General features: G+C 34.6%; 1 protein-coding gene across 3 annotated transcripts in view; it reads left to right on the forward strand.

Moving 5' to 3' along the window:
- The window catches only part of IMMP2L (inner mitochondrial membrane peptidase subunit 2), a 392,035-nt gene that overhangs the window by 293,315 nt on the left and 79,067 nt on the right, over positions 1-19,653 (forward strand). For 2 of the 3 annotated variants that reach the window (XM_064422389.1, XM_064422388.1), the window contains one exon: positions 9,421-9,523. In XM_064422389.1, the coding sequence (XP_064278459.1) occupies positions 9,421-9,523 (103 nt within the window). Of the gene's footprint in view, positions 1-9,420; positions 9,524-19,653 lie in introns of those variants that run through there. The other variant, XR_010363622.1, reaches the window with a different exon arrangement.

Raw genomic sequence — 19,653 nt, forward strand, 5'->3', positions numbered from 1 at the left:
GAAATGTATGAAGGTAATGAAATTATACACTTATGTGGATAATGGGATTTTTATCAAAAGAACCAAAGTGAATAATTTTCATAGTCTTAACTTGAAAGGGCAAGTGTCGGATTCAGACAGATTCACAAGTGAAAGATTTGTAGAAAAAAATGAGATATTTTATGTTTTCTTTCTCCTGAATCAGTAAGCTGGTTAGACATCTAAATGAAAGTTATGTAACCAATAAGGATTGCTCTATTTTTCAACACAAAATTACTGTTTTGTATTTGTTGTAAATTTTGTCCTGCAAATAATAATTGTTCTTCTGATTAAGAGAATATGGTGAGCAAAAGACTGGAGTAGTTTCAGTATTCCAAGTGGGAGCGACAGATTTGTGTAAAAGTGTGTAGTAATTTCTATTCACATACATCTAGTATATGCAATCATCTTTAGATAGTATCCACTGTTGAATGGATAAATTGAGAAATACATATTGATTTTAAAAACAGAATTTTCTAATACTAATTTTAGATAATAATGCTCTCAATATAGTTGGAGATAGTATTGTAAGTTATATATGGACTTTGTAAAGAATATGGTCCTTGAACAGATTTTCCACAGCACTACCTTTGCAGTATTTTGCTTTAGATTTAATCAATCTGGGAAAAAAGCCCAAACAAAAGAAAACAAAACCCAAAACCAACCAACCAAACAACAACCACCCCTCCCAAAAAAAACCCAGCAAACAAAACACCCCAAATCCAACCCAGATTCTGGATTCTCTATTATTTCACAAACAGGTTTGCAGTAGTTGTCCATAGTTCATTAAAATTCAACAAAATTGTATTTTCCTGAATGGGTTGAGGAGATCTGGTGTGGAAACGATGGTAAAATAAGAATGTTGCTAGAACTAAAACAGATGAAACTCATGCAGGGAGAAGAAAGTGGCACACAATATAAAAGGTATAGGGTAGAAGGCCCAAGTACAAAACTATTCACAGATGTTATAGGAGAAATGATAAAGTCATCTCTGTGAGGGAAGCTACTGTTAGTTGATCTTTCTTAGCAGTGGGAGCAAATTAGTTCTGCTTTGTAGGGACAAACAATATTAAATGCTTCATGCCTCCTGACTAGGTAAGCAAAACTCAGGAGCAGAGGGAAATTCCTGTGCTGCTGAGTGTTATGTGCATGGGGATCTGCAGAAGCCTTTTACATTTCCTGAAGGAAGGTAGTATGAATTGAAAAAAAATACAGAAAAACAATGTGAGGCTGGAAATGGGAATAATAAAAAGTGACTGCAAATGAATGGAAAAAAATTTTACCAAAGGAGAAGTTATTTCCTTAAAATCCAGATCCCCTGGCATTGCTGGTAAGTATTGCCTCTAGAACCCTACAGTTCACAAGACACAGAAAAGAGCTTCTGTCAGCTGTAGTTTTTTTGTTTTAATCAGCTTACAGAATGCTTTCCAGCACCAGGGTAACAGACCTTTGTGATACAAATACCTGCATATTGGTAAAAGTATTGAGAGGGGCAAAACCTAGGCCCTAGATATACACAATATCTTTAAAGCACAGGAAAATAAATTCTAGAAATGCTATCAACTCATGTCATTGTCCAAGATTAATTTGTAGCTTTGGGAAACATTTTTAGTGAATGGCAGAAATCAAGAAAATCTTCTCGAGAAAGAGATATATGAAAGTAAAGAGCATTGAGATAAAGAATTTATTTTATCATGTGTATTGGTCATGCAGAACAGCAGCAGCTCCATAGCTACTTCCTCATTAAAAAGCTTAAGAGTATTTTGAGGATATTTTGAAAATTCAGGAAAGAATGAAGAAACAACAGAAAAATTAATTGCATTGACATATGCCTTGAACATAAACTTGAGCAATTATCTGGGAAATTATGTGATATTAAGGAAGTTAAGAGACATTAATAGCTCCTTCTAAGTCTTTAGTATGTTTTGGTTAAATATATCTGGATTCAAAAGTATGATTAACATCCTTTTCTGGTAAATTGATCTATCAAGGATACTTTTGCTCATAGTGATGATGCCATAAATTTTGTGAATTTTACAAGCAATGATCTCACATTTTTTCACTCATATAATTATTTCTAGTCTCTTTCTTGTTACAGTGTCCTCTCATACAAATGGGGTGTTAACAAGGGAATGTCAGGCTTGAAATGTGTCTAATCTCTCTAGTAGATGAGCTGGCTTATTCTTTGTCCTTTCAATCATATTATCATTTTAGATAAATATGCACAAATCCAGTAGTTTTCGTGAATGCCATGTGTTTTAAAAATTGTTAACTGCATTATGCTGATGCTGGTGTAGCAAGTAATGGGTAAATCACTATGTTTTTTAAGAATGACATTTTTTGTGAGAAATTATCTAATTAATGAAGCAGAACTATGAACATCTCCTGTACTTTCCATATCAGATTTCTACTTATTTGTAGCACTGTTGAGTTACAGGAACCTGCACTGGTGCACTGTGGTAGGAATGCTTTAGCTGGGAAAAAAAGAGATAGCATTTGTAGTTCAGCTTGCTTTAATGGCTTTGTGTAAAGGGGGTGCTTTTGTAATTACAATTCTGTTCCAAATAAGGAAACTATTAAATTAGTGTTAATTTTTCCTGAGACTTCAAAATATTTAATGGCAAAAAGTATAACAGACTTTATATAATCAAAAACTTGCCCAGTTGTAGGCAGAGGGAATCACTGCCACCATAATGGCTATTCCTAATATCACTGAATGGGGTTCTTTTGTTTCAGATTGTGCCATCTCTGTTATTTACACGTGTATTCCTTTGTGGGCTCCCTTCTCAATATTGCAGGTCTGGCAATGAAGCAATACCTGAAACGTTAGGAATCCTCCAGCATTTTCTGAGTTTGGATGCATTTTTTATAGTCAGACCTCTCAATAACTGGTGGATCTGGAGGTCATATGGAAAATAGATTTCAGCTCTGAGGCAAAAGTTAATAGCTGCACACAACTGAAGAACATTCCCTAACCTATTTGCTTACTCTTGTGCATAGTCTGTAGGTGTCCTTCAGAAAAAAAATATTTAGTTGCTTCACATATGGAACGCTGCCTTTATGTCTTTATGTATGTGTAAAGGAAGAGTCAAAGTAGAAAGGCACAGATGGCTGTATGTGTGTATTGGAAGTGAAAAAGGAGATTTCTTAGGAGCTGGAAGGTGTTTAGTGTCATGTGTAAGATTCCCTACAGTGATACTAATAAAACTTACATGTTATATTGCAGTAAGGTTCATGTTTTGGGATCTGAGTGTCACTTGAAATTGAATATCTTAGCATTTGTTCATTCTGCGAATTTTATTAAGATTGATGTATGTGGAAAAAGTTCCACATTATGGCATTTTGACCCTGGCTGAGTGCCAGGTGCCCACCAAAGCTGCTTATCACTCTCCTCCTCAGCATGAGAGAAAAAGGGGAACAAAAGTCCTGTGGGTGGGGTAAGGGCAAGCAGAGATTACTCACCAGTTACCATCTTGGGCAAAATTAACTCAGCTTGGTGAAATTAGTGTATTTTATTACCAAAAAAATCAGGGTAGGATAAAGAAAAATAAACCCAAATATTTGAAACACCTTCTTCCATCATTCCTTTCTTCCTTGACTCAACTTAACTTTCAAATTTTTTCCCTCTTCCATTGCAGTGGTGCAGGGGAACATGGAATGGGTGTTATGATAATTTCATCACATCTATGCTGCTCCTTTCCTCTCAGGGACAGGACTCCTCACACTCTTCTTCTGCTTGATCTTGGTGTTTCTCTGATGGGACAGTCCCCAGTATGAATTTTTCCAATGTGAGTCCTTCTCACACTTTGCAGTTCATGAACTGCAGCATGGGTCCCTTCCATTCAGTGCAGTCCTTCAGGAACAGACTGCTCTAGTGTAGGTCCTCTGTGGGGTAACAAGTCCTGCAGGAAAACCTACTCCAGCATGGACTCCTCTCTCCATGGGTCCACATGACTGCCAGGAGCCTGCTCCAGAGTGCACTTCCCTTGGGGTCACAGTTTCTTTCAAGCATCTCCTTGATCCAGTCTGGGCTCCCCCGTGGGCTGCAGGTAGATATCTGCTCCACCATGGACCTCCATGGGCTGCAGAAGGACAGCCTGACTCACCAGGGTCTGCACCAGAATCTGAAAGAGAATTTCTGCTCTGGTACCTGGAGCACCTCCTCCTCCTTCGTCACTGACCCTGATGTGTGCAGAGCTAAAATACATTATCACTCTTGGTGAAATTACCATTGTACATCAACTTTTCCCCTTTTACACCGTTATCCCACAGGCCTATCACTATTGCAGAGGGGCTTGACCATGGCCAGCAGCGGGTCCATCTTGGAGCTGGCCAGCATTGGTCTTTTTGGACATGGAAGAAGCTTGTGACAGCTTCTCTCAGAGCTACCCCTGTGGACCTCATGCTACCACAACCTGGCCACGCAAACCCAATAAACATGTACGGCAATTCATGTTGCTTGGAGAAAGTTGTTAAGTATGATAGAGACTACCTATTTTACAAAAGAATTTGTATTTTTGTTTTATCTCCTCTGCAAACAGGACATTATCTACAGCGTTTGTTCCCTGTTGACACGCAAAGATATGCAGATTGCTGAGACCTTTGGATTTCTCAAGGTCAAATCAAACTGAAGGCAATCATTCCTCATCCAGCTTAGCTGAGCCAAGTTGCTTGCTTTGGCACTGCTACCGCATCCTAAAAAAGCAGATTTTTCTTGCTTGTGGGCAGGTGGTTAGAATACCATATAGAGCTCATTTTTGACTGTCAAGATTGAAATTATTTCTCAGCCAAGGATAGCTATAAGTACATCTGTTAGCTATTAAATTGTGGAGAAAAAAAAAACTTTGCAAAGGTTCAAAATGTACCTCATATGTAAGAAAAAAGTAAATCAGAATTTCAGACCAACTTCTGTAAAAATGTCTAAAAAGATAAATGCAATTCCATTATGTTCTGAACAAGAAAATAACTGCAGCTCTGGTAGACCCTATTCTTAAGCCAATGAGACTTCAACTACAGTTTGAGCAACAGCAGCATAGGTGATTATTACTAATGTGTCGAAGATGTCAGTAAAACCTGACATTATTTTTTTTCTCACACCAATATGGTTTCTATCAGATGCTTGGATTCTATATATCAAAATCTGGGTAATTTGATGTCTTTGCCTGTAACGTTGCTAAGTATGCCATTTAAATGGAAAGAATAAGAGGTGTGAAATATTTTTTATTTTTTATTATAAGATAGTAAATTTAAGAAAGTGAAAGACTACTCTTCATTAGTAGAGGCTTTATGAAGTTTAAGAGATTATTCAGTAATTATAACTCATGCTAATGAGCTAGATATCAAATTCACAAATACTAAACTAATTATTACAGCAATTTTTCTCTTAAGAATTCATCCAGATATCTTCTAAATTTAATTAAAAACTTCATGTGTGGGAGCTAACAGAGGTCATGGTTACAGTCAGTCAGAGAAATGAGTCTAAGGACATTAAACTAAGAAAGAAAAATAGAAGTTTGTAATGCTATAAAGATATTATTGACTGCAATTCCTTAGTAGCAAAGACCTCTCAGAAGGAATTGATATAAAATTCCTGATGAGCTAGTAATGCTTTTAAATTGGTATTTGCCTTGAGGATTTTTAGTTTTGCAGCCATTGTTGAATAATGCTAGAAGCATTCCAAAGTATTTTTTCACTTTGAATTGTATTTATTTTTCACTGAACTATTGATTATTATATTTAAAACTGTTATTCATTTACATAGATCTAAACTCCCAAATGTCATAGCAGTAGTCTTATCCTTAAGAAAAAGGGTGGAGTCAACACTTTTCAAAAATGTTTGTGGTAGTAATTTGGCTTTGTAAGATTGCACAAAGTGATGGACAATAGTTTTATTTCAGCATGCCCAGCTAAAATGTTTAACAAAAAAAACAGTAGTACAAATGTAGTAAATGTAGTTTGTACATTTAGATCAGGAGCCATATTGCCACTGCAGCACACACATGTGGTCTCTTCCGTGCAATTTGGTCAGAGATTAAAATTTCTGCGGGATTCATGGAAGAGAGGGACAGTGACTAATTCTGACTATGAATCAATTTGGATTCTTTTAGGAAAGAAAATCAAGTTTGTGGGTTTTTTTTTAATTTTTAAAATATCAACATAGTCTTTGCAAGAGTAATTGAAAACAATCTACCACTGTGAACCAAACATGGCTTTCTAAAGCCTGTAGCCTTGTTTGTTTGCAGCAATACTTTATTTCCCTGTTCTGGAGTAACTCAAAAATGAAATTATTTTTAAAATTAAAACAAATATGAAGTAAAAGATGATCCAGCTCACTGTAACATGAGCCTTTGCTGTGGTTTGTTATTAATGCATGCAGTAAAAATCTCAAATAGAAGTTTGTTTTCAAATTCCAGGGTGTTCTACAGGACAGTAGTATTGCTAGAAAGGATGCAAAGTCCCCAGATAACTGCCCTATGCAAATACTGCAGTAACATTTTGAACCAATTGCTTTAGGAAAATAGATTTTCTTGCCTCTCTTCTGTTCACAGGTATGTGGGCACTTATTTTTTACAATATATATTTTTTTTCTTTAGAGCCTACATGTGGCAAAATCTTATGACTTATATAACCCATACATGAAATGGCAGAAAGTTTTGTATTTAACTGCTGAATTTAAAGGACTTATTAATGAAGTATCACTCCTATCTACTAAAGTAGACAATTAGAACTGCTGCTTTTGTTTCTTTTCCATTTCTTCTTTTCTTCCCTATTCCCGTAATATGTTTATTAACACTGTAAATTTTAATTCTATTTCCTCTAAGTAAAAACTACTTGTATACAATAATCTGCTTTTTTCAGTATGAGAATTTGTATATAATTCCTTTTTAATCACTACAAGAGACTTTAAATTTTGCATAATTGCAGAAAAAGATTCTGGTTTATAATGCATATTTCATGAGAAGAAAAGAAATATGTATTTACCAGATTTCAGAAATTATAAAAAGAAACAATTACAGTTACTGCATTCTGTAATCTTTCTCTTTTTCCCTTAGGCCTTAAAGAACACATCATACACCTGTGTTAAACCCTTAGATTTTCACAGAGTCTCTGAAAACCTTTGGAAGACTTATCCATGTGGACCATTTTTTTCCCTCTAATTTTGTTTCTAAGTACTTATTGCAAAACTTTTTTCCCTTCCTCTTTGTGATTTCCCAATCATAATAAAGGAGGAGATTATTTGGGGATAAGAGATTGTGTCACTGACTGGCCTTTGCCATATTATTTTCCTGACATTTATGAGATAAACATGCCAGCAGAATTAACTTTCAAATCCTTTCACCCTTCTGAGTGAAATTCAGTCTTGTGCATGAAGTCTGTAAGGGTACAAAACTTTATCACAATATACTCTTGTGTATTCGGGAGGATGAATGGAAGAGAAAATTAAATATTTTTTTAGCTATTGTTTGCCTTTATCACTGATGGAAGAGACCCATTTAATAATTTTCTAAAGTGTCTAATCAAACAGCAGAATTAATGAACAACTCTCCACTTATACTTTAAAACATTTTACTAGTAAAATATGTGATATTTTGTAAAAGAAACTGTCAATGAGATGGAGCATTATGAAATCTAAAAACATAAATAATTTTATTGTCCAAACTGTATGCCATATCTCTTGAAAAAAAATAAAAGGATTTGCATAGTAATAAATGGCTTTTTTAGCATAATTGAATTATTATAGCATACTCATTGTATTTAGGAAATAATATATTTACCAACTAGGACAGTTTTACATTCTGGTTTTCAATTGGTTTAGGAATTTAGTCTTGAATAATGTGTAATATGGAGCTGTTCTAAAAAAAATGAAGATCAGTCTTTTTCTTTTTTTCTTTTCTGCAAATAGGCTATTATTTTTTCAGCTTTCAATGAAAGTACATGTAGAATTCAATTTGAATATAGTACTGGAATGCTCATCCTTTTAGCTGCCAAAAAATAGCTGTTTGAAAAAGGATTAGTCAAATTTTGTGACTTGCAAATAAAGTAATTATTATTTTTATTTGACTAATATAGTCAAAGTTAATAAAATGCACTTTTGAGTATTCCTTATTCATCTAATATTTCATGGCCTCCAGGGTATTGATTAGCTTGTCCTTTTGACATACTCACTCTCCCCCGCAACCAAAACAAACCTCCTCAAACCCAATATTTTTGATTTTGACTTGTGAATATCCCTGATTAGTGCTGTTGCACAGTTCAGCTGAATCTCCTGGTGAAGATGGTTTTCTATCTCCAGTTGAATTTTTTTTAATTTTAGAGTGTGCTCCTTCTGCCTTCTGCTCTGATGGCATGTCTTCCAGGCAGCGAAAAGCAATGAGCAGCTGGAGGCAACAAGCTAGATCAAAAGTCTATTTCTGTTGATGGACAGATTTGTTTATTCAAAACTAAATGCGAGGTATCACTATTCATAGTCCCATCTGTAAATGCTTCATCCTGGTAATAATTCAGTGTGCATGACAATTGCTATCTGGGGTTAAAGCACGACAACATCACTGCATGAATGATTGCAGAATAACAGGTCCCATCTGAAAGAAAGCAGAAGTGTGTGGTAGAAGACAGACTGCCATTGTGAAAATGACAGCCACTTGGGGAAGTAAATACAGGAATTTTGCATCCTCTGCACCTCAGCTTTAGTACTAATCTGTAGTTTGTCATTTTGTAATACAGGGACATGCTGCAGCAGTATGATTTTCTGTAGAGGATGGCATCAATGTCATTTTTCTTCATCACTTGTCCTTCTCTTAAAGGTTTTTTTTAAGTTTCTCCTGTTTAGCCTGTTACAGCTGAATGAATCCTACCCCCAGGATAGAATATTTGCAGGAATCTATGCTCTGAATCTGAGTCCAATTCAGAAACAACAGTATATTTTTGATGAAGAAAAACAGTCTCAAACTGTATCATTATGTGCCTGCAACATATGAATGTTCACAGTATTTACCTGAGATAAAATCTGATGGTTCAAAATTTTGTTACTGCAGAGGTGAAGTTAATAATCTGTTAATTATATTTAACTGAAAAGTCTCTTCCTTTCTTGCATTGTGATTCCTGACAAAACAATGTAGTAAAGAGTTGATAGTGCAACCAGCTCATACAAAAATTTGTGTATATTTTGACTTGAGTAACACTATTGAAGTCCTAAGGATTTCAGTGCAGGCAGTTTTACGCTAATGCTCAGTTGTATGCAAGGTCAAATTCCAAACCCAGGAATATGTGAATTTTTCCTAACAAAACTTTTTTGGGGTTGGGGGTTTTTGCTTGTGTTTTGGTTTTTGGGCATTTGGGGACTTGTTTGTTTGTTTCTAAAATCTTTTAAACTAACAATTTTTTTTTTCCAATTCTGCTTAGAACCATTGGATACAAAAAGAAGTATGTGAAAGTTCCACACGGTCATATTTGGGTGGAAGGGGATCACCATGGCCACAGCTTTGACAGCAACGCTTTTGGTCCTGTAAGTCAGTTCTCTGTATGTCACACTTTGCAACTGAAAAACTCTGACTGTGTGAAACACAGTGAGTATGAATTGACTGTGAGTGTAGTTTTTATTATTTTTGTGAAAATTAAAATTTATAAAATATCTTGGTCAGCAGATATTGAGTTTTTTCTTAAGTATTATAAAAAGAATAAGGATTTCTTTAAATTCCCCACATGGAAGGAGATATGGTAGAGATTTTAAATTTGGAGGGATATGCTGGAATTGTAGCCAGAGGGTGAGCCAGCTCCCTGTAGCTGACAGATGCTCCCTGAGGACATTTTGCCAGCTGATACAATTTGGAATGATTCCCCCCTGGGAGCTGTATCTTGCTTTAGTGCCAGTGCTGGGATAAAGAATTGGAGAACTGTAACCATGCTTAACAAGTGTTAACTGGTAAATTGGTCAGTGGACAATAGTAGACACATTTTAAAACTCTTCCCAAAGTAAATATTTAAATTTTCTTTGCATATTCAGTGGAAAGAAAATGTAACCCATAAGATCTGTTTCTTGATGGGTAAAAGTGTGCATCTTTTCATCAGGAGGACAGTCAATTTTCTGAACTCTAGTTTGAGTTTGGTTTTGGCTTTGTTACGCTTTGTATAGATTCTTGTTCTTGTTTTAACTTAATCTAGCACGCAGGAAATAGTTGCATAAACTGTGTATCCTGTTGTGGAAATGCAAACTCTTTTAGCCGTATTCCATGTGCAGGTTTTTTCTCTCTTTTTAAGGGAGAATATTCCTCTAATGTTATTTAAAAACCCACTGTTTGTCACAGGGAAGCTGTCAAGATTGGGTTTTTTTGACCCTTATGTATTTCACGTCTATTTCATACAGAAGTCATCCCACTGACTAATTGAATTAATGACAAGAAGGACCTTATGAGTTTATCTGGCTTCTTGAAGTTTAGCCCAATTATTAAATTGAAATTTTTCTCAGGAAATAATACTAAATAGACCCACTGTCTGATTTGGAGTATGTAATGGTGATGCCTTCTTTTAGTTTGCCTCACTTTTTGTGTGCTTGTATTTGCTGCTGTTTTTCATTGCTATTTTCCTTCTACTGTCTTCTAAGATTTCTGACATCTAGTTTTCGAGGTTCTTTCCAGCAGAATTAAGTCAGTCTATGCTGTGCAGGTATCTCTTTCCTGCCTTAGTAAGCTTTTCTCTGTCATTCTCTGTTCCCAACATAAATCTTAGTCATAAAGCCACTAATCTTCTTTTCACTTACAAATATATTGCCAATGTAGGCTCAGAGCATAAAGCACCTTTAGCAGTTGGATGTTCGTTTCAGATTTACAGCAGTTCACAGAGAAATTCATACAAGGTAAAATTCTCAAGGTGGACACCATGCAGCTTTCATGCAAGATAGAATGTTGGGGTAAATCTAAATACTCTGTTTTTTTCTCAATTCACTGATGTTTATAAATATTAGTAAATCCCCTTCACTAGTCTTTGACCTCACATTAATCATCAATTGTTAGCTAACATCAGATAGTATATCACTTTTCTTACAGCAATGGCACTTTTGAGAGCTAGCAGGACAGGTTTTGACAGTGAATTCTTTATCTTTCTGAAGGAAGAATGACCTTTGTATTTCTTTGATGAATACATTATGGGCAAGTCAGTTGCAAATAGGTATTTTCCTCGGAAATTAAATTAGAACAGGAAACCCTGAATGCAAGCAGAAGGCACAGAAGAGATCACAGGGTTTGAAACTAGCTTCAGAATACTAAAATATAAATTTTTTTTGTCTGTAGAAAAAAGTGGAAAGTGCATTTAGGACACACTGCACTCTATGCTCTGTTCATCCTACACATGTAAGATTATAGGTTACTGGGACATTTTCTACTGCTCTTCTGTACTCTGGAGATTATTTTTACAAGTGAATTAAAATATTAAAATTACTCTTTCAAGCCATTCAGAAGGTATGCACTTTTTGAAAAAAAAAATTCTCTCCTGAGACTGCAGCAGTGGTAAGGAACAGGCATGATAAAACATGGATGGAAATGTTTTTCTCGCTTTGTTAGTATATAGGTCACTTAAGATAATAGGTTGAATGTGTGTCACATTAGGACATGTGTTTCACAATTCTGACTTTCAAAATGATGTTTTCTTTGACCAAAAGATGCAGTAGAAATAGTAGGGGCTTAAGTGGACTGTGTTGTAATCTACCATTACTTCTGCTTTCATGTGATCGTATAGTAAAAAGGCATTTATAGTGCAGATAGACTCAGTAATGTTTTGTAGATGAACTTAATGAGTTACATGGGGCATAAAAGGAAATTATAGAAAAACAGATTGAGAACAGATGTTAGAATAATTTTTTTCTCTTGGAGATTAACTCTGTGTAATGGCCTAATGGGTTAGGTTGATAAAGCATAAACCCTTATACCAATCAAGTTCTAAATTAGATGCACCTTTGGAGAGATATGAATTTCAAAACAGCAAAACTTGGCCTGATTAAATTATGTTTATTTAGTTCATAATAATGTTATAAAATAAATAATATCTTGTTACTGCATGATTTTAGGAGACTAAAATTGGATTTTTAAAGAATAGACACATACTTTCCTGAAGTGTGTAAATAAAATGAAAATGTTTAAACTAAGATTTTTAAAGGTTTACTATTTCCTTTCTAATTTTGTCTTTGAATAAAATTAATACCTTAACTGATAGTAGAAAAATAACTGGGTATATAAGGTTAGTACTGAATTAGAAATGCTATTAGCTTTGTATATAATCAAAACTTAGATATTAAATACATTTTCTTAATATGGGACTAAATTAATTAAATCATGGCCATTGTACATTGTCTTTTAAAAAAATGCTTTGTGTAATGCTGAATAGCAGGTGATACATAATACTATTACTTTAATACTAATGTGTTTCAGGTTTGGAAAGCTGTTAGCCATTCAAAACAGGGAAAATAGCTGTTTTGAATAGAAGCCAATAAACATCAAACTTGTGTATTTTTACTATTATTTAAGGGGTAAAAAATTAGATATTGCTGGATTTTTTTTTCAGTTACCTGGACAAGGATGGAGATTTCCGTTAAACTGAATATTGCTGTTTGTAAATTCTGAGTGAAGTTTTATAATACTAGGTTAGCCTTCCTTATTTGGCATACTACAGAAATGCCATAATGATTACCTAGTATAATTAAGGTACCACTTTTTAAAGTTTCTTTTTGTGTTCAGTTCTGGTAATTTTCCTATTTGATGGACCTTTTTACTATGGGCTGTAGTTCAACAGCATAGGAAATATAAAAGTAATGTTCCTGGCAATGCTTCTGCTTTCTCAGATCAGAAATGCAGGAGATATTATAAAGAATTGGTGAAGTGTTAGACTCCTCTGCTGCTTCAAATTTCTTAAAAATTTTAAAGGGTTAACTTTATGCCAGATCAGTTACTGTCTTTGCTTGCATAGTCAGGGTAATATCTGCATAAAAGTAAAGGGACAATTTATATTGTGTCCAATATTCTGGCTAACTCAAGGGAAAAGTCATTATAAACTGTACTTTGTGTAGATTAAATGTTTAGATCTGGCACCCAGCAGTGCAGAGATGGTTATCCAAACAATATGTGAGGGTATCAAGAAACAGTTATTAATAAGTGCATGGAATAACTGATATATTCCTGGATGTACACATGTGCAATGAGAAGCTCTCTCATAATTTCAAAAGTAAAAGAGGCAAATTTTTTCTTATAATGCTCTTATTTATACATTTACATATTTCCAAATGCCTCCAGCCTGGGAATATGAAAGACCTTTATAAAATTAGAGCTTACAATCAGTGGCAGTCTTTCAGTTATGTTTAAGACTTGAACAAAAGCCCATTAAAGTCAATGAGAGCTTTCTGTTGGCTTTAATGGCTTTGGATAAAGTTCTTTAAGAGTTAACCTGTACAATCCAGTGTAAGGGCAAAAACGCTATTATCCTCCTTTTCTTCCTTGGAAACCTGTGACACAGGTAGGTTCAGGATGGTGTCAAAAGTATCTCTTTTTGCCCATCCAGGACCCTATCCTAGCCCTTTTCCTAAAATATTTTAAATGTGTTTATTTTCAAAACAAAATCTTGTTGAACCTGAGCCTAAATTTTTTTGTTTGACATAAGTTTTACATTCATAAGCTTCAAATGAGTAAAATATTTTTACTTACCATTACTGTAGGGGTCAATTTTTATGATTGCCTATTCTGTACTGTAAATTCATGGAATAAAATATCTGAAAAACATTTCTATCTGTTTAACCACATTTTCATTTAACAGCAGAAACTTGTAGACTGTGGCTAGGAAGCTATAAACTAGGATGACACTGAAGAGAATATGCTGGATTTAGTCATTGTTTTGATTTGATTTTCAAAGACCATCATCATTCCTTTCAGCTATAAGATAGGAACGGTTTAACTTTTAACCCTCAATGGGCAAATTCAATTACAAACAGTAGAAGAATGTGATTTTAAAATTTGTTAATGATTTTTAAATGATTTTTGAATGATTTTTATTTAATGATTTTATTTTTAGTTTGATCTCGCATTGCTCTCTGTAACTACTGTTAGTGAATACAAATAGTCAAAAGCAGAAAATAAGAAAATTACATTAGAGATTACATTGAATAGAAATATGATACTTCTAATGGAGTGCAGAGGTTACTGCTGGTAAAGGAAATATTTAAATCAAGATGTCTGCAGCTTGTGAGAGTACCACTGCTTCATTTGCTCTGTCATTTTCTGAGGGCGGTTCAGTGGACAGTTGAAGGAGGAAGCAGATCTCTTTCTGCAGTTTTGAATTACTTACATAACAGCAAACAAAGAATACCACAGGTCTTGAAAGTGCACATCATCTTGGTGATGATCTTGCCATCTGGAGAAACTTTCATATGTGAGCTGTAAACTAGTGCAAGGATTACATATCTCCCTGAAATGGAGCAGCCTCGAAGACAAGAGGTGGGAAGAGTTTAAGAGCTCCCAGCAGTGCACTGAACATCACTGCATTGAATTGCACAGTAAGGCACATAGCTAGGGCACGCTTCCCACAGAGAGCTCTGCCAGGGCTTGAAATACCTGCTGACTCCAAAATGCCATTCAAAGAGGCTTAAGACAAATATGTCAATGGCAGAGTACCAAACTCTGTTTTTCTTACTTTAGAACAGTCAAGAAGATAGTCAAGAGTGGCAATACAAAAGTGTGATTTTAACAAGAAAACACTTATCTGTGCTTACACTCCTAAAGTTAGTGTAGGTGAGAAGAGTGATGACAAAAGAGTCAGTGAAGGCTGGGAATGACCTACTGGGGACTTGTCTGCATTAACTTGCTAACAGATGTTGCAGATTCTTCAGTTAATCTTTTTCTACCACTGCCACCAGTGCACCTTCACTCTGCTGCATAGATGTAGCCTTGGAGAGTGGCGTAACTCCTATGGGGTCAGTGACATTTCTAGTTCTCTCTTGGGTATTAAAGAAGAAATTAAGCCTGTGTTTAAACAGGATGTTAATGCAAATATGCAATCACTGCCATTCCATATTATTTCTCTCTGGCTACTGGCAAATATGAAACAGGTGAAACTGTTTAAAATCAGAAAAAAGACTTTGCATATGGAGCATGAAGTTACCAGTAGTAAATGGCATGGATGCACAGCTTGAACTTGTAAAAATCTATGGTGAATAAAACAGATAGGACATTATGTGTTATGACTGATGATAAATAAAGCTCAAAGGGTAAATATGCTTGTCTCTTTGAGGGAGTACTGTATGTGAGATGCAAATTGGGATGGTGGCTTTTCGGTGAAGAATGACAATTCACTCCAGGAGCTGCTGAAGGGGAGCCTTGCTAATAAGATTGTGTGGCCTGACTGTCCATTAAATTATCATGGCTAACTGAATTTGCACTATAGGGAATAAAAAGTCCCCTATAGCTGTCCTAATTATTTTGAAAAGTAAAATATTTAGCTTGACTATTTTAAACCAATGCATATGGCTATTATCATATGACTAAAAGCTCTCAGTTAAGGCTACTCTATTAAGAAATAGCAGTAGAAAGCTCGCTTTTTGTCTTAGTTATGTCAAATCTTATTTCATGCATTCCAGCTAGTTTTCTCTATTACTTGTAAATGTAATTTATTTAACATTGATAAAGCTTCAGCCATTCTGCTTATGGAGCAGGATTTATGTAACAAATTCAAGCACAATAAATTATTAATGCAAATATTTAGTATTTCTGAATGTAAGACCCTTTAAAGAATTTTTCAACCACTTTGAAAAGAATGGTAGTCTGAGCCATCTTTTGGCATCACTTATATTGAAATAAACTAGGAAAAATGTTGAAACAGTATTGTATCTATTTAATGAAATATTAGAAGAGATCAGAGAGCTGTCAGAATCATGCAATCATTTTTAATTATCTAATTTTAACAGCTCTGCATTCAAATATAATAATTTGTGAAACCCTGTGTACTCCTTCATCCATTTCCTAACAATTCTATTTCTCTCATGTTACTGTTTGGAGTACTCTTATCTTTGATAATATTTCTGCAGGATTCGTAACATTATGATGTTTATATTGAATTTTTAAAAATTGCTTGTTTTAATGCATACAAGGCACAAAGGAATCTTTGCTGACTTCTGTATAGTTTAACTATAGGGAATTTTGATTCATGCTGGCATGCATATTAAGATTTGCTAGGACATAATTGAAAAAATACAACACTTAATGTATTTATTTCTTTATAATTTTACCTTCTTGGACATGGATTATTGTCAAAGCTCTGACAGTGGTTACTTAAAAGAAGTTCTACATTTTAGTTTATAGAATTAGGACATTTTTATTTACCTGATTCAATTTTTGGATACGATAAATGCTTTGGTGCAATAAGTAGTCATGTCATTAAAGATCCCAATCCTAAAATAAGACTATTTTACTCGTTTACATGATTGCACATTATATTGGAAGCTTAAAAATATGTATTTGTGTGGCAGTGAATGTGCAAACCAATGTTTATGTGGTTTTTTACATGTGTAGGTTTATTTCCTTTAGAAGAAAAACAGTGTTGAACCATGATAAATACTATACCAGTACTGCTATGAATTATTAGAGGGAAATGCTGTTTTCCATGCACTTGGTACAGTCAGGATAGTGTGCTTTGGAGATTCCCTGCAGAAGTTCTGAGAAGTTCCCTGAGAAAGGCCTCTGTGACAGACCTGTAGCTCACCATGCAGAGGCTCAAGAGCAGGCTTTGCTCAGCCTTGGGTGGGAAAGCTGCAAGGAGAGGTCAGAGGTGTCCTCAGCTCTGCACAGCCTGTGGGGAAGGCAGGGCCAGCCTCCTCTGAGACACAGGGTCGTGGGACAAGGGACACCAGGCACAGCACCCAAAGTTTTGAACGAACATTAAGTTATTGAAGTTTGGGTTTTTTGCATTATGGCAAAGTCATGCAGGGGTTGCTGAAATGTTAGGAAGATATTTTTGGAGATAGTAAAAAAGTCTTCCTGGAGAGCCCTGAGGAACCTGAGTTGGCTGAGTCCTGCCATGTAGGAGGCTGGACTCCAGATAAGGCAAGATAAGATAATCTCCAGATGCCCCTTCCTACCTATGTGTCTGTGCATATAGGAAAATGATTTTTATTTTGTCATTAAACTCCTTTATTTAGCATTTGGACAGTAAACTGACAAAAGTTATGTGTTAACACTGATGGAATCACATTTATCAAGAGAGAGAAAATAGTAAATTTACTTTTCTGTTGCTGCAGTCTTTCAGAAGATTATCAAGGGCATCAAATTGCATTTTAGATTGTACAAATGTTTCTTTGCAAACCTTTATTTGTATTCCCTCTGTTCTAAAATGAATAGTTTAGAAAATATACTAGATATCATGAATTTTCCTAACCTGGCCATGTTTAAACTCCAGCCTGAGCAGAGAAGAAAAAATTTTCTCAAATATTAACAGCAAGGACTTTTTTTCTTTTAAGCAGTACTTCAAACTTTATAGGTATGTTATGGAGCAAATAAAAATATTTAATTTGAGCTAAATCTAATTTTTATGAGGATCCTGATCTTTCAAACATTTGTTTTTATATATTTTATGTCTATAGGATTTTCTTAATAAAGTCCAGGGCCTGCATGTTTCAGACTATTTCTCTTGTTTATGTTATGTCTTTTCTCCATCTCTTATTTTGAAATATTTATTAAATTAAGCACCCTAGTTCAAACTGGATCATTTTACTGATTCTGGTGATGGCAGCTAATTCAGTAAAAACTTAAATTTTTGAGCAGAGCTTTTGCTGTTAAATATTTCCTGATTGTTATCCAAGCAATCAAAGCATTTTCCAAACTATGTCAGCTTTTTTTGAAAACTACAATTGTAATGAAAATATTTATTTATTTCTTTATTAAATTTCAGAAAATAAAAGGATAGAAATATTTTTTGATTAACATAATCATGGTCTTGTCAGAGAGACATTCAGATTGATAGCAGAATTTTCAAGTTATTATTTATCTCACTGCAGAAGAGACAAGTAAGAATAATTCTTCAGAGGTAATTCCCATAGAATGTTACATTTGGTGAGAGGGATAATGCCTACTAACATAGTAGCAAATAGGCTTGCAAAACAAATAATAAAATATATTCCTCTTCCCTTGATTGGTATTTGAGATAATGTTACTTAATTAAAGTTGGGTATAGTTCTTTTAAGTTGCTTGCTCTGTGGATTTGGGCACTGCAGATTAGCATCTATTAAGGTTTGAAATTTTATGTAGATTTTAATTAAGAGCTCCTGCAACCCAATGTCAGATTCAGGAAGCAGCACAGTTTTTGTTTTTCTCTTGTCAGTCTGGAGATTTAGAAAAGAGTTGTGTATAATAGGAAAACTGGTATTTCCTCTCTCACATATGCACATATACATTATATAGCTATAATGTATGTCCTGATGGAATTGAAAATGTGTTTAAATGCATTTGATGCCAACCTGAAATCTCCTATCATGTGATCATCAGCCCTCTGTGGTTATGAGGACAAGTCCCACATTAAGTTTTGATTGTGAACCTTGATAACAATGGCTGCAAGCTGCATTATCTGTTACTCAATATCACGTTTTCTAATTGCAAAATTTTCTTTTTACCGCAGGTAATCTATCCCAATATAATTTTAAGGAATCCTATTCTAAAATAAGTATGTATTAGAGCTTGTACAAGTGCTGTCTCTTCTTCCATGAAATATATCTTCTTGAAGCTGGGAGACCAGATTACAAGCTTTGGGGGTTGTTAACTGGTATACTTCATATATGTGAGATATCACTTTTTGCAATGGGAGTAGAAGGAAACCACCGCAGTAGTTAACATGATGTGATGAGATCTGATATTTCTTTCCTAGCAAAGGTATAAATCTGAAGATGATGAACAAAAATTTTCACTCTAAATCATGGCTCAATGATCGATAATTGATCAATTGCTAGAAAGAATGAGGAAGAAAGAAAGAAAAGACAAATCTATAACTCCGCAAAATAACACTTCCAATTCTGGTGGAAAACATGCAATTTTAGTAACAAAAATCTGTGCAGCATCAGTTAAACTAATAAGAAAAACAAAGGTCTCTCAGTATTTTATGATGGTCAAATGAATTATTAGGTATTTTCTGGATGAGTCACTTCATGATCTTTCTTAAGAGCATAGTAAATGGTTCCCACAATGACTGCTTTACAGCCATTGGATTAATGTATATGAAGGGATACTTAAGCAAAGGGGTTAAACTTATTCAAACCTTTAGTCAGCACTGCCAGAGTTATTATTTGTAGAATATAGCTTTGACTTGGTACACAACCAAGATATGAAAGCAAAGAGCTACAAACCTTCCCAATTTTACTTTTGGATCACCTTAGCAGGACTCAGATTTTTTGTAGTTTAGCCAGTCAGAAATTTTAAAGCCAAAAGCTCATCTTCCTTCCACTAAAAATGCACAAAAGAAATAACAGGAAGTTTAAATGTACTGTCATTTTAGCAGTTTAGTATTTTCAATTCTGGATTATGCCCAATCATATTCACATATTTTCATATTATGAAAACTAAAATTCGGGTTTAATTTGCAACTTATTAAAAACCGGGATTTGTATAATTTAGATGCCAA

Source organism: Passer domesticus, chromosome 5 (genome assembly GCF_036417665.1).
Source record: "Passer domesticus isolate bPasDom1 chromosome 5, bPasDom1.hap1, whole genome shotgun sequence".
In the NCBI taxonomy this organism is placed as follows: Eukaryota; Metazoa; Chordata; class Aves; order Passeriformes; family Passeridae; genus Passer; species Passer domesticus.